The sequence below is a fragment of the Canis aureus genome, chromosome 4 (assembly GCF_053574225.1).
Source record: "Canis aureus isolate CA01 chromosome 4, VMU_Caureus_v.1.0, whole genome shotgun sequence".
Classification (NCBI taxonomy): Eukaryota; Metazoa; Chordata; class Mammalia; order Carnivora; family Canidae; genus Canis; species Canis aureus.
The window spans coordinates 51,980,354-52,001,299 of NC_135614.1; the positions used below are offsets into that span (position 1 = coordinate 51,980,354).

Consider the following 20,946-nt stretch of genomic DNA (forward strand, 5'->3'; position numbering starts at 1 on the left):
CTGTGTCTCTCATGAATAAATACATAAAATCTTTAAAAAAAAAAAAAGTGTAGGAGTATGGAGCAGAACCCAGAAAGAAAGGAAGTCAGTTGTACCAGGAACTTGGGATAAGATGCTAAGTAGTAAATGCCTGGTTAAAACAAGCAGACCAAAAAAAAAAAAAAAACAAGCAGACAAGTTCTCGAGGAAGCACACTCTCTCTTTGCTCTAAATTCAGAGATCAATTTGTCAAGCAAACCTTTAGAAAAAGGTCACACAAAAACTTCCAGGAAACTGCCTTCAGTGGCATTTTTGTAGGAAATGAAAATTAACCTCTATATGGCACCTTTTTCTAACAACCCTTGATAAAAGCAATATTAAATTATAATTCAGGAAGAACGGTTCTATGGAAAAATGAGCCAGTGACATCCAAGCAGTGTTTCATTGCTTTGAATAGGGCTTAAAACCCTTTGCTACTGCCTGTGTTGAAGTGTTAGGCAATGAGCTCAGGAAATGCTAGTTCTCCAACACCTAGTTCACCAGAGCTCTCCATGCCACCCTGGATTGCTGTAGTGTCCTTGGTACTTAGCACAGCTTGTTACCCTTTGGGATAGCATTACTAGCGTTAGCAATCACCATCATCTATAGGGAATTTACCACATACCAGACACTATAATAAGAACTTTACATATGTATGTAACTGTGAGAGCTAAGTATAACACAGGGGTTAAGAGCATATGTGCTAGAACCAGATGGGTTCAAATCCCACCCCCAAACTGCTATCTAACAGCAATGTGGCCTTAAGTAACTTACTTAAGCTCTGTGTCTCAGTCTTTTCACCTGTAAAAGGGGGATACTACCTAACTCACAGGCTTATCATGTGCATAAATGAGTTAATATGTGTGAGGCATACAGTAAATGCTCATCCGTCCTGTGGCATGGGAACAGTTACTATCTATCTCTAGATGTGGTGGCTGAAAGCCTGAGAGGTTGCCCAGGTCACATAGTAAGTATGTCATAGAATCAGGACTGGACCTAGTTCTACTATATTCCAAACTCCCAGACTGAGTGTCCTCACTACCGTGGCCCTCAGTGCCTCCTAGAGGTACAAGCACCCTGTTCTCCAGTGGTTGCCAAAGTCTTTGAAGGTAAATATCACTCCAAACCAGGTTGTGTGTTGTCTGTTGTCCAAGCATCTCTAGCACCGTGTTTGAACATAAGTTGTTTAAGAAGTATTACACTTGGAAAAAAAAAAAAAAAAAAGAAGAAGTATTACACTTGGCCACAGAGCTTCAGATGGCTTCCAACACCAGCCAGGCAACTGCTCTCTTCTTCCCTCAGCTTAGACTATGGCTGGAGCTTCGTGAAAATGGGGTAAAGCATCACAGCATCTACTAGATAAGATTGTACCACTTAAAAGCTACAGTTTGGTGAGATGAAGCTAATGGAGAGGAAAGATTTAGGCTTGGAGCCAAAAGGACCAAATCTTACATTGCAAATATCAGAGGATGGCCTATAGCTGGCAAACTTCCTGCTTTGCTGACTTGCTCCCTTGTCACGCATGGAAGAAACTGCCAATCACAGCATTCTTTGTTCAACACTTTCCCCATTTATAGCACTTTAGGACAAATCCCACTGGCCTCTCATGGTGTAGATCAACAACTCTGAACATTAGTGCAAGAGACTGAGCTAGAGTCTAAGATCTTGAATTCATTTTACAAGAGTATCCACTTCCCACATCCTTCTTATGAGGGTGAACTCTTGAGCCACAACATTTGGATTTTAACTCCAGTTTTGTTACTTACTAGCTCTTTACCCCCAGCCCAATGACTTGACCTCTCTCTGAGGCTGTTTCCTCAATTGTAAAATGAGAGTAGTAATGATTGCTTCATAGGGCTGTTAAGTGGATCAAATGAGTCAGAACAGAGCTTGGCACATGATAAGTGCTTTATGTGTTTTTGTTGCTATTGTTATTGCTGTTGTTGCTATTACTGGCCTCATCTGTAAGATAGTGTTATTTCCAGCTCTGGCATCCTAGGCTTCTACAACCTCAAGTCACAGTTCTATTCCCAAGTGGCCGAGAGTATTTGATAGTCACGTAGCCCATCTGAGCCATTCAAGCTACCTGTGTGTAAGGGAGCTAAGAGTTACTGTCTTTCCCACGTAGCTGGGGAGGGAGAAGAAATGCAAGGTTCTCAAAGGGAAGAAAAAAAAAGAGAGAGATTGAGAGAAGTAAAAGCCTCATACAGCTGCTGACTGCTAGTATCAAGGGGACTTCAGTACTTCAAGTTCTTCTTAAACCCACCATGTCAAGTGCACAAGTGGTTGCTGTTGATCTCAGGACTCAAAGCCTGCCCATGGTACATTTCAAACCTACCTGCAGCACAGTAAACAGACTGGGCCCTCTCCCCACTTCTAAGAGAGAGATGCAAGGTCTAGAATGTCTCAGGACACCAGGATCTCTTTCAGTGCCAGGAAACTTCCCACTGGTCACCTGGGCAGAAAAGCCAAAATATGGCACTCCTTAGCTAGAAGACTCTCAAGTCAGCATTGATATTATATAATCCAATAGGAGATTGAGAAAGTTTGGGGGTGGTTGAAGAGAAAGAGCATTGAAAACTCAGATACTAGTTGTCTGACTCTCTAGCTCTAAAATTGGACAAGAGGTAACTGAGCATCTTAAAGCCTCAGATTTCTTGCCTGTAGACTCTGGCTAATAATATTATCAAGATATTAATATAATATGTACTATTTATTAGCAATAATAATCTTTCAAGATTGTTGGAACAAATTAGGTCTATGGCACATCTAATGTACCATACACTAATATACTATAATATATACTACACTCCTGACACAAATAGAAGCTTTAGTAATAGTCATTGATGTTACTAATATTAGTATGTCTATATTATTACGATTCTAGTGACCCTTTTCAAAATAACACTGGCCCAGCATTTAGGAATGAACATTCTAGTTTATACACAAAACTGCCAATTTCACAGGGCTGATATTTCTAGTCCCAACTCTGGGAGCAGCAGCTTAAGTGACAACCTTGGTCAAGTCACCAAATTATATCACAGTGTGGTAGACAATACTAATGACCTAGGCATCTCAGGTAGAGTGGTTTTGAGCGGGAAAAGCTTTAGAAAGCATAAAGAATCAGAGAGACGATTCACCCTTCTGAACTCACCCTTCTGAGTTGCATGACCATTAGGAAAGTATTGTGGGGAAAATCTCATGAAGTCATCTTCATAAGATGGGCAGGGACAGCAAGCCAGGCTTCCTGCCCATGGTCCAGTCTTTCTATTATCCCTCCCTGAGGAGCGCTCCCTTCCCTTTCCACACTACTAATCGTAACTCCTGCCTTTGGCATCCTGTGCCATGTTCTAGGTACCACTGTTTCCATCTGAAAGATGGTAAGATTTTATACAGAAAAGCAATTTGCTCCAGGTCACATAGCTAGTAAGTGACAGACCTGAAAATTCCAAACCAGCCTTTTCTGCCTCCACAACCTGTGCTCTTAACCAGCATAGTAGTAGTTGCAGCAGCAGCTGCTCTAAGGATTAGTTATCTCTGATCCGTACACAACTCTGCATGTCACAAATGAGAAAATGGAAGCTCTATGTCAGAGTAGTGACTTGCCAGAGGCTCCTAAGCAGCCATTGGGGTCCACTACCTGGGGGTCATCACTCACCAGGACATACTCTCTGCCTGCAGTGCTATGTCAACCTGCTTTTCTGGTACCAGTTTTTCTGTGGCTTCTCTGGCTCCACTATGATCGATTATTGGCAGATGATATTCTTCAATCTCTTCTTCACCTCCTTGCCTCCTCTCATCTTTGGAGTCCTCGATAAAGACATCTCTGCAGAAACACTCCTGGCATTGCCTGAACTGTACAAGAACGGCCAAAACTCTGAGGTAAGATGGAGATGCCTCAGCTCCTCCTTGCCTCTAATTCCTCCCTGCAGGAGTCAGAGAAAGAGCAATGACTTGGGGCCAGGGGCCTTACAGTCTGATCACCACTCTACCTCTTACCTACTATGTGACCCAGTAGCTCCACTCCCCATTCCTGGCATGTTTCTTGTTTGCTGTTAAGAGTGATGGAACAGATCAGTGGGTATTTTTCTTTAGTTATTTCTTAATTATACCACAGGTTAACATGGGACTGCCCTAGCTGAATAGGAAGAAGACATTCAGAAAGATCCCATTGCCCTCAGCTGGCCCCCTTTCTCCAGGCCTTTGACAGAACCCCCAAGTCTTGGTTTGGGAACCCCTGGGATTAAAATCTAGTTTGCTCATCACTGGGTGATGTATTCATAAATGAGGGCTTCTACCTCATGTCAGGGAAAACAAAATTTAGAACTCAAGACTACACAGAGTCTGGAATTGCTGGTAGCCAATAGATTAAAGAAGGCCTAGGAAATCACCCTGATTGGTTGGTTGGCAGAGAGAGGCCATACTGGCACTTTGAGTGATTTGGAGAAGTCAGACCTCCGACACTCCAGGTGGTCAGGCTAGCACAGACACAGCTCAGCACAGATTGGACAGAAGAGACAGAGAACCTGACTGCTTTGAAGAAAGAGCTCTGGGAAGAGGGATATTGAAATTCATGAGAGTACCTCTATGCCTGGGGGAAAGGAGAACCAAGCCAGATGTGGTATTTGAGAGCTAGTAATATGTTGTATACAGCCAACTAAGAACTAAGCCCAGTCCTAACTTAAAAATGGGAGGAGAGCAACACAGCAACCGTAGCATATCAGGCAAGAGAGAGCTATATACATATAGGTCTTCTGATTTTTCCTTTCCCATAGGTGTGCTAGATGTATAATGTATTCCTTGGGTATCTAACAGTAAGAGAAGTTAATGTAGCAAAAACATAAACTGAGAACAGTTTTACTTTTCCAGGGAAGGCAGGAAGAGTGAAGCACAAAATGAGAATACTTGTCTCTGAAGCCATTGAGCCCTGTCTCTTGGGAATCCGTGATCCTGGGCTGTAATAGAGAACTCCCTTTCAGATGCTATGTAGAAACCTTAGAATCTCTAAATATGCCAAGTGTGTATTAGCACTAGCAATGTGCTAATGAATGATAGTTATTGATAACAGAACACTTACTGGGTGCTAAAGTACAATTGCATTTAGATTTCTCGAAACCCAAGGAGATAGTTAGTGATTTTATTCTTTTTATGGAAGGAGAACCAATTATCAAAGCAGTTTAGTGAGTGGCACAGCTGGGACTTGAATTAAGGTCTGTCACCCCCGGTCTGTGCTCTTAATTGTTCCATTCTTTTGCCTCTAAGATAAGAACATTGTAAGTGCCATATTGTCTGTTCAGGTAGCACAAGAAAGTTGGTGGTTGATGTGTTCTTTCCTGGCAGTGCTACAACCCAATGACTTTCTGGATTTCTATAATGGATGCATTCTACCAAAGCCTTGTTTGTTTCTTCATTCCTTACCTGGTAAGTTGTATAATCCCCTTCTAGCCATACAAATCACAGAGTGGAACTGGTCCTGTTCATATACTAGTAGTGTCTTTCTGGGCACTGTAGCACAGAGACTCCAAATAGGTGATCTGCAGGCGACATCCAAGTCAGTATCTGAAAAATCAGAGTGCTTTACAGAAACATCTCAATTTCTGCCAGTTTTTGAAAAAATGGAAGCTATCATTATATTGGGTCATTTTTCCCACATAGGAAAAATCCAGAATTGACTCTCAGCCCTGCTTAGATGGGGTTCATGTTCTCCAGTTTGCCAGAGTCCCTACCACTCCCTTTTGTCTTATACCTAAGCCCTCTTCACTCATTTATTATTTCTTACTTGAACACTAAAAGTATTTGAATTTACAACCCTTGATTTACATTTAGATTTGTGTTTCCAATGTCAAGGCAGCATGCGTTCAGGAAGGAAGTTCTGATAATAAAGGATGCTATATTACCTGAAATAAAAGCAAAGGATACCTGCCCCATCTCAATTTGTTTCCCAGTTTAAAGAGTAGGAATTTAGGGGTGCTTAGATGGCTCAGTCAGTTATGTATCTGCCTTTGGCTCAGGTCGTTATCTCAGGGTCCTGGAATCAAGCCCCACACTGGGCTCCCTGCTCCGCGAGGAGTCCACTTCTCCCTTTTCCTCTCCCTCTCCCTCTGCTGGTCCCTCTCCCGGTCCTTCTGCTTGTTTGCTTGCTCTCTCTCTCTCTCTCTAAATAATCTTTTTAAAAAAATTTTTTTAAAGAGTGAGAATTTAGTTGTAAAGTATAGCTGTGTTTCTTCTGGACCAGAATGTGGGGCAACTGCTAAACTGTGGTGTCTACTCTGCCTTACATTCTTTTGCAGTTAGAAACAAGATGGGCCAAGTAGGCAGTCATTGCTCCATTTGAGTTTCCTATCTTACAATACCTTCTCTCTCCAGGAATCTGCTTGCCTTTCCTGCTTCATTATTTGCCCCTACTATGTGCTCAACAAACCTACCATATAGGTCTATTTGAACTTTTCACCCTCAGGTTCTCACCTTTGCCTGATCTACCTTTCCTCTCTCTCTTTTCAAGGAAGTTAATTCCTCTTATTATGGCCTCAGCTGTTATATCTTATCTTCTGTATCCCCAGGGTACTTTGTATACCTTATACCATTGTATCATTTATCCCCTTAAATCATACCACATTTGTCTTGTCTAGTAGACTATAAACTCCTTGAAGGTGGACACTGAAGTATCTTCAGTAGTTGGCATTGTGCCTGCTGGTGGCTCAATAAATTCTTTGTTCATTCATTCCACGATGTTCTGGAATACCCTCATGGTTTCTGCTACAAATGTGTTTCCAAAGAATTCAGCCCTATTAACTCACTTCTCATCTTGTCTGTTTCTATGGTTGGCAGCTATGTATCTCTTCTCAATCCTTCCCCTCCCATGACACCTACCTTCACTATTGCTTGTGATCCTATGACACGTGATCGCTGTGTCAAAACCAAGTCTTTGAATCCCAGGGAACATCTGACAGTGCTTGTTTTTTCCTCCTCTGCAGACCTACAAGGATTCAGATATTGACGTCTTTACCTTTGGGACACCCATCAATACCATCTCCCTCACCACAATCCTCTTACATCAGGCAATGGAAATGAAGACCTGGGTAAGCACTTCAGAGCCCCTTTGACCTAAAAAATTTGAGTTGTTTTACTCTGTATCATTGATCCACTCAATAAATGACCACTGAACTTTTACCTGTATCCCACTTGTACAGGGATGAGAGAGGTAGAAAAGATTAAGTCCCTGGCCTCAATTTGCTTATCCTCTATCCAGGATTATAAAACCAAGACTTATAACCCCTAAGACAATTTGTTGCAAAAGTAGATATTTTTGACTAAAACAAAAAAAAAAAAAATCAGAGGTTTCAGAGATGAGAAAAACAGTATCCTGATTGTACTTGAGGCCGTGTTAGGGAGGTATATGCTTCCCATTTAATTTCAGTGTAAAAGATTAGAAGGCTACCTTCACATAAACACATCTCAAGCATGTCCAAATATCACATTTCAGTATCTAAAAAGGAAATGCTGGCTTTCTCATTAAATTCTTGTAGTCAATGATAATTATAAAAACAAAGAGCTTAAAAATCATATACCAAGTATCTCTTTATATGATTTTTAATGTATTACCTCATTTAACCTCCCAGAGCCCTTTATGGTTTTTTTTTTTGGGGTGGGGGGCAGTCTTACTAAGATATAGTTGGCTTATAGCACTGTGTAAGTTTAATGTATACAGGATCATCACCTGACATATATTTATTGCAAAGTAATGGGTGTTAACTAAATTAGATCAGCCTTGTGACTGTTGTGCAATAGCTAGTAAGAACCACCCAAGCAAACTTCCAGATCACAGATGCCCTCTGTTCCAATTCATGTCAAAGACAAATAGAAAAAAGTGATAAAACCAAAAAGGTATAGCCAAGCTCAAGTACAGGATAAATTTCTTCAAGAAACACCAGAACCAGAAGAGGCTGGAAAACAATGAGGCAGGGGAGACAGAGGTACTGCACTGACTCAAACTGAAGGCTTTCCAGAATCCAGGACAAGAAACTGACTGTGGCAATGGGGAGTCTGGTTCCTATGGGATAAGGAAGATTGGAGCTCTGTTTATGCTAGGTCCAAGGTCTGGGCTGGAGTTGCCCACTCAAGAAAGCAAGCTTGAGAAAAGTTGACAATGACATGCTATTTGGAATTCCAGTTTTATCAGAAGCCATGAGGAAGGTAGGTAAGAGTCATTTACTACTGAGAACTGAGCCAAGCTATGGAAACATTTAAAACTCTTTAAAATGAACAGTTTTGTCACTGAAATTAAAAATGCAATTTATGGGATCCAGTCTAGATTGGACTCTGGCAGTGAACTACCAAATTGGAAGATATTGGGAACTCATCTGGAATGCCACACAAATTTGAGAAAGTAACTCAAAGGAATAATGGCTAGAATAAATGACTAGCATCCACATAATAGGGGTTACAGAAGAAGGGAAAAAATGGTAGAGAAGCAGTACCTAAGGAGATAATCACTGAGAGAGAAAATTAATCAAAATAAAGCTTAATGTATCACCTGGATACAGCAGAATGAAACTGTACAGTGTATAAGAGACCATCTTAAAGTCAACCAGAGGCTATGGACAAATTAGTTGAAAAGGAATAGCAGTTAAACTGACAAACAATAGAAGCCAGAAAGCAATGGAGTCATTATTTTCAAAGACCTGATGGAAATAAACAGTTACACACCACTTAAAACTAGGGTAAATAAATGACATTTTCAGATAAACCGACATTGTAAGTTTTGCCACTCCCAGGTCCTCAGCAAAAGAAGAAACATACTTCTGCAAGAACATAAAAGCTTAAACTGTAAGAAACGACATCATGGTAAGAAAGAGCTGTTCAATAGGCAATTTATGCTAAAGTCTTCATCATTAATAGGAAGAGAATAGGAATATGCATTTAACTATCAATTTTTCTGTAAAAAACCCATATTTATTTAGTGTGTCTCAAAATTTAAGGTCTCTTAATACTTGGAAATATTACCTTCAAAACTTAAGGATAACCATAAAGGGATGGAAAGAAATAAGAGGAATATAGGAAACTATTAATTTTGCAGGATAAAAGAAAGATAAAAAGGTAAGAGCAAAGACAAATGATGGCAAAAAAAAAAAAAAAAAAAAGCCCCACAAAGTAAGGTGTTCGAAATAAGTATGTCGGTAAATTGAACTCCAATAAAAAAATAAATTTAAAAAAAAAAAGAGGGATCCCTGGGTGGCGCAGCGGTTTGGCGCCTGCCTTTGGCTCAGGGCGCGATCCTGGAGACCCGGGATCGAATCCCACGTCGGGCTCCCGGTACATGGAGCCTGCTTCTCCCTCTGCCTGTGTCTCTGCCTCTCTCTCTCTCTCTCTGTGACTATCATAAATTAAAAAAAAAAAAAAGAAATTAGAAATTCAGAAATTTATAAAACAAACAAAAAAAACAAATATATCAGTACTCATAATAAATATTAATGAATTTAGTTCACCAGTTAAAAGCAGAAATTAATTAATTAATTAATTAATTAATTAATTAATGCAAAAATTATCTGATTGAATTTTTTATCCAGCAAATATAAGGACAAATAGACAAAACTCACAATTGTGGTATGAGATTTATATACAACTCTATTAGAAACAGGCCAAATAGGATATAGAAGTCTTGAATAAATTATCACATTTGATTTAGTATAATTAGATATAATATAAAAAATCCTGTCCCAAATAGTAAATATATACCTTTTCAAAAATATACAAACTGTATACCAAAAGTAAAAAAGACCAAATTCTAAATCACAAAGAAATTTGAAAGAATCCTGATCTTCTCTGACATGCATTTAGATTAAAAACAAGCAATAAAAAGATAGCCAAACAAACCTAACATGCTTCAAAGTTTCAAAATGTACTTCTAAATAACTCATGAGGTCAAGAGTAAATCATAATAGAAATTATTGCTGAAGGACTGTAAAAATACTATATATGCAAACTTGTAGGATGAAGCTAATGCTTTTATTATTAAAAAACAAAGAAAATAAAACAAGAATTCAATTCAAGGAAACTCATATACCCAACATCCAGGGTGTTGTCATTTAACTTTGTCATATTTCCTCTCACTTTTATAAAAAATTAAGTCTAACATACAATTAAAGCACCCATGATTCCCTTGCAAACATTTTATCTTTGGTCTTGAACATAATTTCAGGGTTCATCATTCTTAAGCATATCTTATACATATATATTTATGAATACTTCTTTATCATGTATATCTATCCCTTAACTTTTTTTTTTTTTTCACTAGACCTAATGCTTTGGAGTTTCACCTATGTTGATAGATTCACCTTTGGTGATTTATTTTAACTGTTCTATTGTATGAATATGCCACAATTTATTTTTCTGTTGATGAATATTTAGGCTTTTTCCCCTTACTTTTTTCCTGCTAGTAAGAATGATACTGTAACCAACATGTCTCTGTATATATACATGCAACAGTATTTCCAGGGTGCATCATACTTTGAAGTGAAATTGTATCATAGCAGATGAGTACTTAAACTCCTCTAGCTATTTTCAAATTGCTTTCTACAGTGACAGCATCAACTTAGAGTTTGTAGTCTACTACCAGGATATGAAAGTGCCTTGGTTGGGTTTTATTATCTTTAACACAGTACTGAGTTGACTTATCAATAAGTTATTTGGAATTTTCATTTAGTGGAATTGGTCTAGGATTTTCTTTCCTTGAACTGTCTATGCCTATTTTGGTATCAGGATTATTTTAGCCAAAAAGCTAATGGAATAGTAGAGACAAAAACCTCAGAGAAGGGGGGATTCTAGAAGAAGAGCCAAAACCTGTTTCTTTGAGGATCTTTGCAACTCTGCCCAAAAGAACTTTGTTGCTGGCAGCTTGACTGAGCAAAAGATTCAGAAATCGAACCCAGGTACCCAAGGCAGGAGTCTAATAAGAGACCACATTAAATTAGGACCCCAAAGCTATACACCTCAGGGTAAGGCTACACCCAAAATGGACCTGCCTGTTCTACCTTCCCAGCAGGTGCTGCAGGGATTATTCCCTCTGTGAACAGAGCAGAAAGAATCAGAATCCATTAAACTGATTCTCCCTGCAAAGGACCTGTCCTAGGTAATGAACCATGGGCTGGCCTCATACAGATTTGCAGCCCAGGTTTATATCACCTTGGTGAGCTAAATTTTGATGTATTAATCCAGTCTGAAGTGACCCAAGATTGACAGTTTCCAAGGACATTGCAAAATAAACACCCTCCCCGCAAAAAAAGGTATTTCATCCTATGCCTCAAATTGTCCCTATCAACTTTTCAAGGGCAATGAGCCTCACATATTCAAAAATAACTGACTCTCAAAGAAACAAAAACCCCTTAGTGAGGTTCAAAAACAAACCAGAAACATATTTCAGGTGTTGGTATTATCAGATATAAATTATAGAAAATCTATGTTTAAGCTTTTTTATAATTTTATTGTATTAAAGATTTTATTTATTTAATCATGAGAGACACACAGAGAGAGAGGCAGAGACATAGAGAAAGAAGCAGATTCCATGCAGGGAGCCTGATGTGGAACTCGATCCCAGGACTCCAGGACCATGCCCTGGGCTGAAGGCAGACACTAAATTGCTGAGCCATCCTGGAATCCCCTATGTTTAAGCTTTACAATATCTGCAGGGATTAGTAAACCATACAAAGCAACCCAGCAAATCTGAAAAGAGATCAAAGAAAACTTTATTTTTTTTTTCAAAGAAAACTTTAAAGAATAAAATACAGTGGCTGTCTTAACAAAAAATTAGACAAAACTAAAGGGAAAAATTTTAATTGGTCAAAAGAAATTATGCACAATATAAAACAGAAGAAAAGTAATGAAAATTATGAAAAGGTATAAAATGTATAGAAGATAGGGTAGTATCCTAAAAGGTCTTAAATGCATTTGATCTGAGTCTAAGAAGTAAAGGAGAGATAAAATGAGACAGAGGCAATAGTTGAAAAGATAGTGACTTAACAATTTTGCAGACATGATGAAAGATATTAATCCACAGATTCAAGATCAGCAAAATCCAAGAAATATGAATAAAAATAAATACATATCTTATTATTCCTTATCATAAGGAAACTATAGAATACTAAAGACAAAAACCATAAAAGTAGCCAGATTAGGGATGCCTGGGTGGCTTAGTTGGTTAAGCATCTGACTCTTGATTTCAGCTTAATTTCAGGGTCGTGAGTTCAAGCCCTGAATTGGAGAATGAGAGAGGCTAAGAGAATGGAGCCTACTTAGGAAAAAAAAAAAAGTAGCCAGATTTTAAGATACTAACATTTCTAAGGAACACATAAGAGATGTACGCATAGCAACAACAAAAGCCAAAAGATGGGGCACTTGGGTGGCTCAATGGGTTAAGCATCTGCCTTTGGGCTCAGGTCATGATACCATGTCAGGCTCCCTGCTTCTCAGGGAGTCTGATTCTCCCTCTCCCTCTGCTCCTTCCCCGACTTGTGAGTGCTCATGCATGCTCTCTCTCTCAAATAAATAAAATCTTTAAAAAAACAAAAGGCCAAAAGACAATGGAATGCTATTTTAAATATGCTTTAAAACCCTGCCAAACAAGAATTCTATATCCATCAAAAATATCTTTCAAGAATGAGAATGAAATAAAGCATGAGATTAGACCACTAGCAGATTCCCACTAAAGGCAATTCTAAAGGATGTACTTAAAGCCAAAGGAAAGAAATCTCAGATGGAAAGTCTAAGGAATGAAGGCACAGAAAGTGGTAAACATGAAATGAATTTTAATGAATATTGACTATATTCAACTATAATACCAACTTGTGTGTTTTTAAAAATGATAGAATTAAACATGCAATATGTGTAGCAATAAAATATAAGTCAAGAGGAAGGTAAACAGTTAAAGTGCTCTGAAGCCCTTCTATGATTCAGGAGTAGGGAAAAGTGGTTACATACTTTAGACTGTGGTAAGTTAAGATTGCTTATTATCATCTTATTATTAAGATGATATCATCTTATTATTAAAATTATTAAGATTGCTTATTATCACTCACCTATTATCACTGAGTGATCACTGAAAGAATAGAAATGGGATGTATAACTTTCAAACCAGTAAAAGGAGAAAATGAAATTCTACAAAATATTAAATTTAAGAGAGGATAAGAAGGGGGGGGAAATACAAAAACAAACAAGACAAATGAGACCAGACAACAGAACACTGTACTGCTTTGGACGTGAATAAACTGCAGCCATATGTGAAAAAAAAATAGACTCTTCACACCAAATAGAATTGTATTTATCTAACAGCTGAAAAAACAGAGTACATAGGCAGTGAAACTACAAAGAATGGCTTGTAAGTATCACCAAAGCCAAAGGAGAGACAGAATCTTTAGGGGTTCTTTGGGTACGTGCATTCAAGTTCTGGGTGATAGCAATGTGAGTGTTTGCTTTCTAATGATCCACTAAAATATATGCTTTTTTAAAGTTTGTGTGTGTGTTGCATTCCCCCCAGAAAAGTTTAAAACAAAGTCAAGTGGCATGATTGCACTGCCCCCTGATCTAAGTATATTTTCAACAACGTTTACTTCTCCTTTTCTTCCACAGACCATTATCCATGGGCTTGTTCTGTTAGGCAGCTTCCTGATGTATTTCGTGGTATCCCTTGTTTACAATGCCACCTGTGTCAACTGCAACAGTCCCACCAATCCTTATTGGGTGATGGAACGCCAGCTCTCAGACCCCACTTTCTACCTCGTCTGCTTCCTCACACCGGTCATGGCTCTTCTCCCAAGGTTTGAGCACAGGGGTTGTTTTCTTCCTAGAATTACCAGTGCCCCCTTTATAAGCCATTTTCATAAGCCGAGAGTCAGGAGTTTGACTCCTGCTGGGAACCTTGAGGCGATTGTTTTGAAGACAGAGTATTAGGACAGAGAGAACAATGAATAGAGGGACATAACATGGACTGTGCTCCCTGTCAGTCACAGAGTAGCAAAGTCACCAATAGGCATAGCCTTAGTCGTGATATCTAAAAATGATAACTCCTGCCCTCCTGCCTTATAAATTAAAAAGCTTTTCAGTCTGTTATTAACTCAAGAGTCTCAAAATTCAAACTACAGGGACAGGCAAGCAACTGCAGAAAACCAGGTAAAACATGGGGAGAAAGACCTTCTCAATTTAACCCTATCATTGCCACCAGAAAAGATCAAGTCTTAGCATTTCAGAGCTTTAGAATTTTTTTAAGAATTCAAATTTTGCACGAAATTTTGAAGATCACTCTTGCCACATACTATCTAGCACTTTGTTTTGCTTTTTACTATCAGTAGAAGTTAGGCAGAGCTATAGTTCTAGTCCCACTTGCCCATGGGACATCTAAATCCCACGAAGGACCATAATGTGTCCACAAGTCCAACACAAATCACAGTGGGAGCTGGATTATTCCAATTTGGTGGCCAGTGTTCTATTCTGCAGCCCATACTTTAGTCAGAACAGTCAGTGAACTTGACTATGTACCTGTGGGCAGGACTTAGCCCCTCTCCATCCTTAAGATATTGCCACTCTGAACAATGAAATTCAGCCACCTTATCATAAGCTATAGTAAACAGATTATCTCAACTTTGTGCAGACTTTTCCTAATTCAAAATTAGGCAGAGAGCCATAGCCAGCCTTACTTCAATAAATGTGGCAGCTTGCTTAATCTAGATTGGTCTCCATTTCCTTGTCCTAAGCCAGCTCAGAACCTTGACCTCTGATGAAAGGTTGGCAGCTGAAGATACCTAGATGGCAAACACAATATTAGTTGAATTCTAAGTGTGTGTGCATGGCCTTCCTGTTGGGCCCCTGCTGGCCTCTGCAACCTCATCCCTCCCTCAACTCTTAATTCATACTCTGGGCTCCACATCACCAAACTTCTTGTACTTCCCTGAAGGCCCATGCCCTTCTGCCTTTGTTCATGCTCTTCCCTTCTATTTGGAATGCACTTTCTATTACCAAGCTTCCCCATCTTTTGACATTTTAGGCCTAATTCTGACCCCTCCATGATTTCAACTACCTTCCTCAGATGGAAATATGTCCCCCTCTCTTATATGTTCCCATCACCTGAGTATGTCTCTGTCACTGCCTTTAGCCATTTTTTATAAATTATCTATCTCTATCTGACCATTAACTCCTGGACAGAAGGTATCCTCCTTGTCATATAACCAATACTTAGCAAGTTCCTATTACAGAGGCTGCACTCTAAGATAAATGAGCAATAGATGATAGAACAGAAACATGAATAAAATAGGACCCTGTTCTCAAGAAGCCTGCAATCCAATAGACAATTCAGACATAACTGTGATCATAATATAGGCGAAAGTGACTAGTATCGATAGAGCAGCTTGAGTGAAAAGCAACAAACAATTAAGAACAAGTACAAGCTTCAGAGGACATGTTACCCACCCCACCCCTTCTTCAGCCCAACCCCTTGGGAGAGACTATGAAGACTTTGCCCTCATTGGAAAAGGGATCAAACTATGGGTTAAGTAGTTTTTTTCACACTTTTGGGTAAAACAGTTAGGATCACCACTAGCCAAGGACGGAGCTCCCCTGTTCTGTATCATATTTAGGGTATGGAAAGAAAATTATCAGCCTATATTCTTTGTCTTACCCTTGGTTGAAAAACAGAGCCAAAAGCAACCAGTTTGATGAGGATCCTTGAAAAGTATGAAGACTGCTGACACCTGTTTTGAAAAGACAAGCCTTCAATATTACAGCTTGTTATAACAGATGAGGGACAAGTTAGGAAAAAGTTAGCAAATATTTACTTGCTAATTACCATAGCACATAAGTTACATCTTCGCTCATTTATTATCATCATAGTATTGGATTTCTGCTTAATGTTGTTTACTAAGAAAAACAGATTTCCTCTGATAGAGAAAAGATTATTTTAATAGTTTCAAGGACTAAAGACTTCTAACCTTGAAACAAAACTGTTTCTTATAGAAATCTACATAATAGAATGTTTGCCACAGAAAATTATTTGTTCACTTAAAGTTATAAGCTATACTTATCATAATGGAGATTGATTTCACTCACCAAGCTTATAATAATTAGCCCACTAGCTGTGACCTCACTAATCTTGGTCTAATTAATTCAAGCAGTATAAAAGAATTGTACAGATTCTCTTAAACTAGGAACATGTAAATTACTTTATAGATAAAACAAAAGAAACTAACATGCTAACTTTACAACATAAAGCAGCTTTTAATTAGCTATAAGAGGATAACAGTCCTTGAACACTCTTTCCTTGGCTTCAGTAACAACACTTTGTTGGTTTTTCTCCTATTTCTTCTTTGTTTCCTTTGCTGGTTTGTGTCCTTGACACAGTGGATGTTCAGCCTTGACCTTAGGTTCTTCTGTCCTCTAACTTATATTCTTTCTATAGACATAGCAACCATTACTGTGAAGTTAAATATCATTTTTAACAGACAAATCTCCAATATAAATTCCCAGTCCAAACCTCTCTTTTGAATTCCAGATACAGCTTTCTAGCTACCTATCATCACCTCCACTAGGCATGGTTAGTCTGAGGAAACTGATAGAGGATAAATCTTGAATTATAGAGGTCTATCAGCACCACCATCAAAGAAACTTAGATCTCTTCCAGAGTTCTCTCCTTCAAGTGCTACCAGTGTAGGACCAGGACAGACCCCGGGGAGTTGATACCACCTACTACCTCATATCTGGCTTGTCACCACAGTTTTATCCCCTACATATTTCTCAAACCCATCTGCTATTTCCACTTCTAATCTTTTTACTCCAAATTACTTCAATAGTCTCCTATGGGTTTGCTCTGAGTGATTATCACTCTGTCAAAGTGTAATCTTGTCATCATCTGTTTATGTCCTCCCAAGGGCTTCCCAAGGCTATCACAATAAAGCACAAAAAACAAAACATGACCACAGTCCTTGCCTGCTCTGGCCCTACCAACCCCTTCTGTGGCATATTTTCCCACTTTTGACCTTACTTTCTGTACTGCAGCCACTGTGCCCAGGATTTTGTTCTCATTCTCTCTTTGCCTGACTACCTCCTATGCATTTCTCAATCCTCAGCTTATATATTTCCTTCTCAAGGAAGTTCTCTCACACTAGATTGGGTGTTTGACATGCTCATTGTTCTCTCCATTTATAGGTCTACTTATGTGCTACTTGAAAGCAAGAACCTTGTCTTGGTCACAGTTTAATCCCTTGGGGTCTGGCCTATTGTAGGGACTTTACAAATATTTGTTAAATAAATGAATGGAGAAAGAAAAGTTATAGCTTGGGGGAAAGGTTTAAACCGAGAAAATTCAAATTTCCAAGAAATTGAATCTTTCCTAAAACATATACATGGCCACCTGTACTGCCTCACTCAATGAGAAGAGAAAGAATGAGAGTCCTGATTCTACAGGACCTACCGCTGTCTTCAGAAATTCCTTGCCCACTGTGAGGTCACCCTAAAGCTCTTAGACAATAGTGGAAGGATGGAGCCTTTCCACAAGGCTTTAGAAATAAAACTTTTTAAAGTATTATTTTTGGAAAAGACCATGGGTGTCCTCCTGACAAACTGAATTACATTTTAGGTTAATAAATGGACACCAAAGGAAGGAACATGAGTTGTCCAGTATCACAAGATGGTGTAATGGTGTGATTCTTTCTCCATACACCATATAGTTTTACTCACCTCCTCTCCTTCCTTCCCTAAACTTGGAATAGAGAAAAGATTCTAAACATTGAGACTCCCAATTCCAGAGTCTACTACCTTCAACTTGGTTAACTCAAGTGTTCCTTTCTCTATGACATCAGGGAGGTCAATTAATTTCTCTGGAGACCTTGGGAAATCCTTCTTGTCATTTGGGGCCTCAAGTTTTTCATCTAGCAAATAGTGATAATACAGTGATACTGTCAAGTCAGCCCACAGATTCAGGGAAAGAGTGTGTATTTAGAAACTACTTAAAAATTAGTAAGTTCCACAAAGGGTTGACATTACAAAGCAAGTACATTTGCCTGAATAAGAATAGCCCAGAAATAGGATGGACCACCTTTATATGGTAGATAAAAGCCTTGGGATCCAGAGTGCTTGGTTCTGATCACAGTTCCATTTACTGTGTGGCTCTGAACAAATCACTTAATCTCTTGGTGCCTTGGTTTCCTAATTTGTACACAGGAGGAAACAAAAGTACCAACTGCATGGGATTGTTGGAAGAATGAAATGAGGTAATGTCCAAAGCACTCAGGATAGCTCTGGTACCTAATAAATGTTAGCTATTATATTTTGTTGAATATATTTTGTTGAACTCCCCAATACCAGAGGTGCCTAGGCAGCAGTCAGGAGTGTAACAAAGAGGATCTTGCCCGGTGTGGGGAATTGGATTCTAAGACTGTTTTCAATGCCGGAATTCAAGAAGTCAACAAAAATCCAAGTACTTTCATTCTGTTATTTCCTACCAGGTATTTTTTCCTATCTCTGCAAGGGACTTATGGGAAGTCTCTGATCTTAAAAGCTCAGAAAATTGACAAACTCCCCACAGACAAAAGAGACCTAGAAATCCAGAGTTGGAGAAGCAGACAGAGGTCTATCCCTATTCCTGGAGAGGGTCAGTGCACCCATCGTCCAGTGCCACCTGTCCCCAAACAAGACTTCAGAGCCAGCACCCCAAAGAGCTCTAGCCCTCACAAGTGGAAGTGCAAGGAGGACTGGGCGCTTCATGGAGAAAAATGCAGCAGAGACCATCTGAAGGATCACCCATGCCCAGGGGATTCCTCAGCTAAACTCTCATCCAGGGAATACCCGCTTCTGGGGCCCAGTATGACAATGGCTTCAGGAGCCTACTCAAGTAAAAAGACTGATGAGTACAGGCCCTCAAGCAAAGGCAGTCATCGCAGATCCCAGAGTTCACTGACCATATGAATGGCCTGCAGAAATCTGTACAAACTCAGAGGAAGCCACTCAATCAATAGCCTAATTAACACATGACTCTTCCTCTTCATGGAGGAAAGGATATACCAGTCTCCCGACCAGGCTTGACTTCCTTGGAAAAGTGCTGGCTTCAAGGGCTATGAAAAGGACTGGAAACCAGTCAACCTCTAGCTTTCTCCTGCTGCCAGGCAGCACATCATGCAAACAGAACTTTTATAAGGAAGCTGTTTCTAATGGATTGAGTTTTAAAATTTTTTACCCCAGAGACATTCTTGTGACCCTCTAGGTAAGTAGGTGGCCAACACAAATGAGGCATAATTTTCCAAGATTCCAAGAGATCTATCTACCCAGGCAATCTCTTAGGATATGGAAGTTATTGGGCTTGTCAAACCATCACCTCATCTCATTGTTCCAAGAGTTAAAGTTTTGGAAGAGACCCATACACACAGGTACTTCATCTCCAGTGTATTGCAGTGATTAAGGTAACACCTATATATTAAGTAAAATCCCTGTATATTAGGGATGGATGCAACATTTGTGACAAGTATTTGAGCCTAAGAGTCATAACCACCCCACAAGTTGACTTATCACTTTAGTAACTTCTCAGCAAAGATGTACAAAAAAATTTCAACAATCAAATTGGCAAATGGCAGACTGAGCTCGTCCTCTCACCATCCTGCTGACAAACCTGAACTGGAAGGATCATTTGAAGCATTGTATCCCTGGAACCAGTACACTAAATCTCTTTTACTGGCTATGTCACATAATGATGCCAATAATGGCCAACAGGAGAATCCTATATGCGGATTGTCAGAGAAGGACCAGGTGAACACATCAGGCAAAGCAGTAATGATAGTAATCATTCCAAATGAGAGGATTGAGCCAAAACCTGGATCTCGGGTCCTCCCTTTCCCCATTTGATTCCTACCTACTCTTTAAAGTCAGATTGAAACAGGTAGGATGTTTCAGAGAACAGAGTAGTGGGAAGAACACTGGCCTCAGGAAATCTGGGTTTGAGTCTTTGCTTCTGTACTCTCTAAGAGCCAGGAGCCTTGAAACAAGATGCCACACTTGCAAATTAGGTTAGAACTGCCCTACCTTCTAGGCTTGACATAAGGATCAAGTCAAAATTACAAAAGGGACTTGAAAACGCTTTGAAAGCTGTAACACCCTCAGTAATAACACAGGGATTTGCATGTCAGAGCTAAGGGGAAACAAGGTGATGGGAAAGTTGTAAAAATGACCATAGTACCTAAATGCAGAACCATACCTGACATTGCATGTCGCTTTCTTTATTGTGTGACCAACCATCACAGTTTGCCTGGGGTTTTCCATGGTTTAGCACTGAATGGCCCACATCCTAGGAAACACCTCAGCCTTGGGCCATCTGAGACAGCTGGTAACCTACTCTTGCCCACCTATGAAACCAAACCAACTGTGACCATCCAACATGCCATCTTAAGGGAAAAAGTTTTCCTGTAACATTATGCTAATGATTGTACTTAGTACATTTTTATACTTTTATGACCTTTTACTGATTGACCAGAAATGTGTTATCCTTTATTAGAAAAAAGAAATAAACATTGTTTTCCATAATTGCTTGCAGTTGTAAGTACCCTCTCATCCATCTGTCCATCCTTCTTTGCATTCATTTATTCAGTTGTCTGTCCATCCATTTATATCCAATAAACTTCTGTTAATCCCCTACTGGATGCCTGGTGATGTGCTATGGGCTCTCAGGAACTCAGTTCCTTTCTTAAAAGAAGCTCATACCTTGTCAGAGTATCAGGAACATGTTTGATCCATCATGAGAGTGTGACACAAACCAAAATGGCTATAGGAATTAGAGGAAGCAGCACTCAGAGTCTCCTCTGTCTGAAACCCTAACCTGGCTATTTTCCTTTTGCTGGAAGCCTGACACCAACCTCAAACTCATACTGAATCAGATGCCTTTTCACTCATTCAGAAAAAATCGAG

General features: G+C 39.4%; 2 protein-coding genes across 13 annotated transcripts in view; one reads left to right on the plus strand and one right to left on the minus strand.

Moving 5' to 3' along the window:
• The window catches only part of LOC144312707 (uncharacterized), a 48,506-nt gene extending 31,055 nt beyond the window's left edge, over nucleotides 1-17,451 (minus strand). The window contains exons 1-4 of one of the 2 annotated variants that reach the window (XM_077895649.1): nucleotides 17,039-17,451; nucleotides 15,680-15,752; nucleotides 6,889-6,994; nucleotides 5,437-5,577 (exon numbers count right to left, since the gene is read on the minus strand). In XM_077895649.1, coding sequence (XP_077751775.1) covers nucleotides 5,437-5,577; nucleotides 6,889-6,994; nucleotides 15,680-15,752; nucleotides 17,039-17,079 — 361 coding nt within the window. In that variant the 5' untranslated portion in view covers nucleotides 17,080-17,451. The remainder of the gene's footprint in view (nucleotides 1-5,436; nucleotides 5,578-6,888; nucleotides 6,995-15,679; nucleotides 15,753-17,038) is intronic. The other variant, XM_077895650.1, reaches the window with a different exon arrangement.
• ATP10B (ATPase phospholipid transporting 10B (putative)) overlaps nucleotides 1-20,676 on the plus strand; it is a 304,309-nt gene extending 283,633 nt beyond the window's left edge. For 10 of the 11 annotated variants that reach the window (XM_077895646.1, XM_077895639.1, XM_077895638.1 and 7 more), the window contains 5 exons: nucleotides 3,700-3,900; nucleotides 5,359-5,439; nucleotides 6,993-7,097; nucleotides 13,639-13,826; nucleotides 18,501-20,676. In XM_077895646.1, the coding sequence (XP_077751772.1) occupies nucleotides 3,700-3,900; nucleotides 5,359-5,439; nucleotides 6,993-7,097; nucleotides 13,639-13,826; nucleotides 18,501-18,960 (1,035 nt within the window). In that variant the 3' untranslated portion in view covers nucleotides 18,961-20,676. Of the gene's footprint in view, nucleotides 1-3,699; nucleotides 3,901-5,315; nucleotides 5,440-6,992; nucleotides 7,098-13,638; nucleotides 13,827-18,500 lie in introns of those variants that run through there. The other variant, XR_013378277.1, reaches the window with a different exon arrangement.
• Nucleotides 20,677-20,946: the final 270 nt, after the last annotated feature.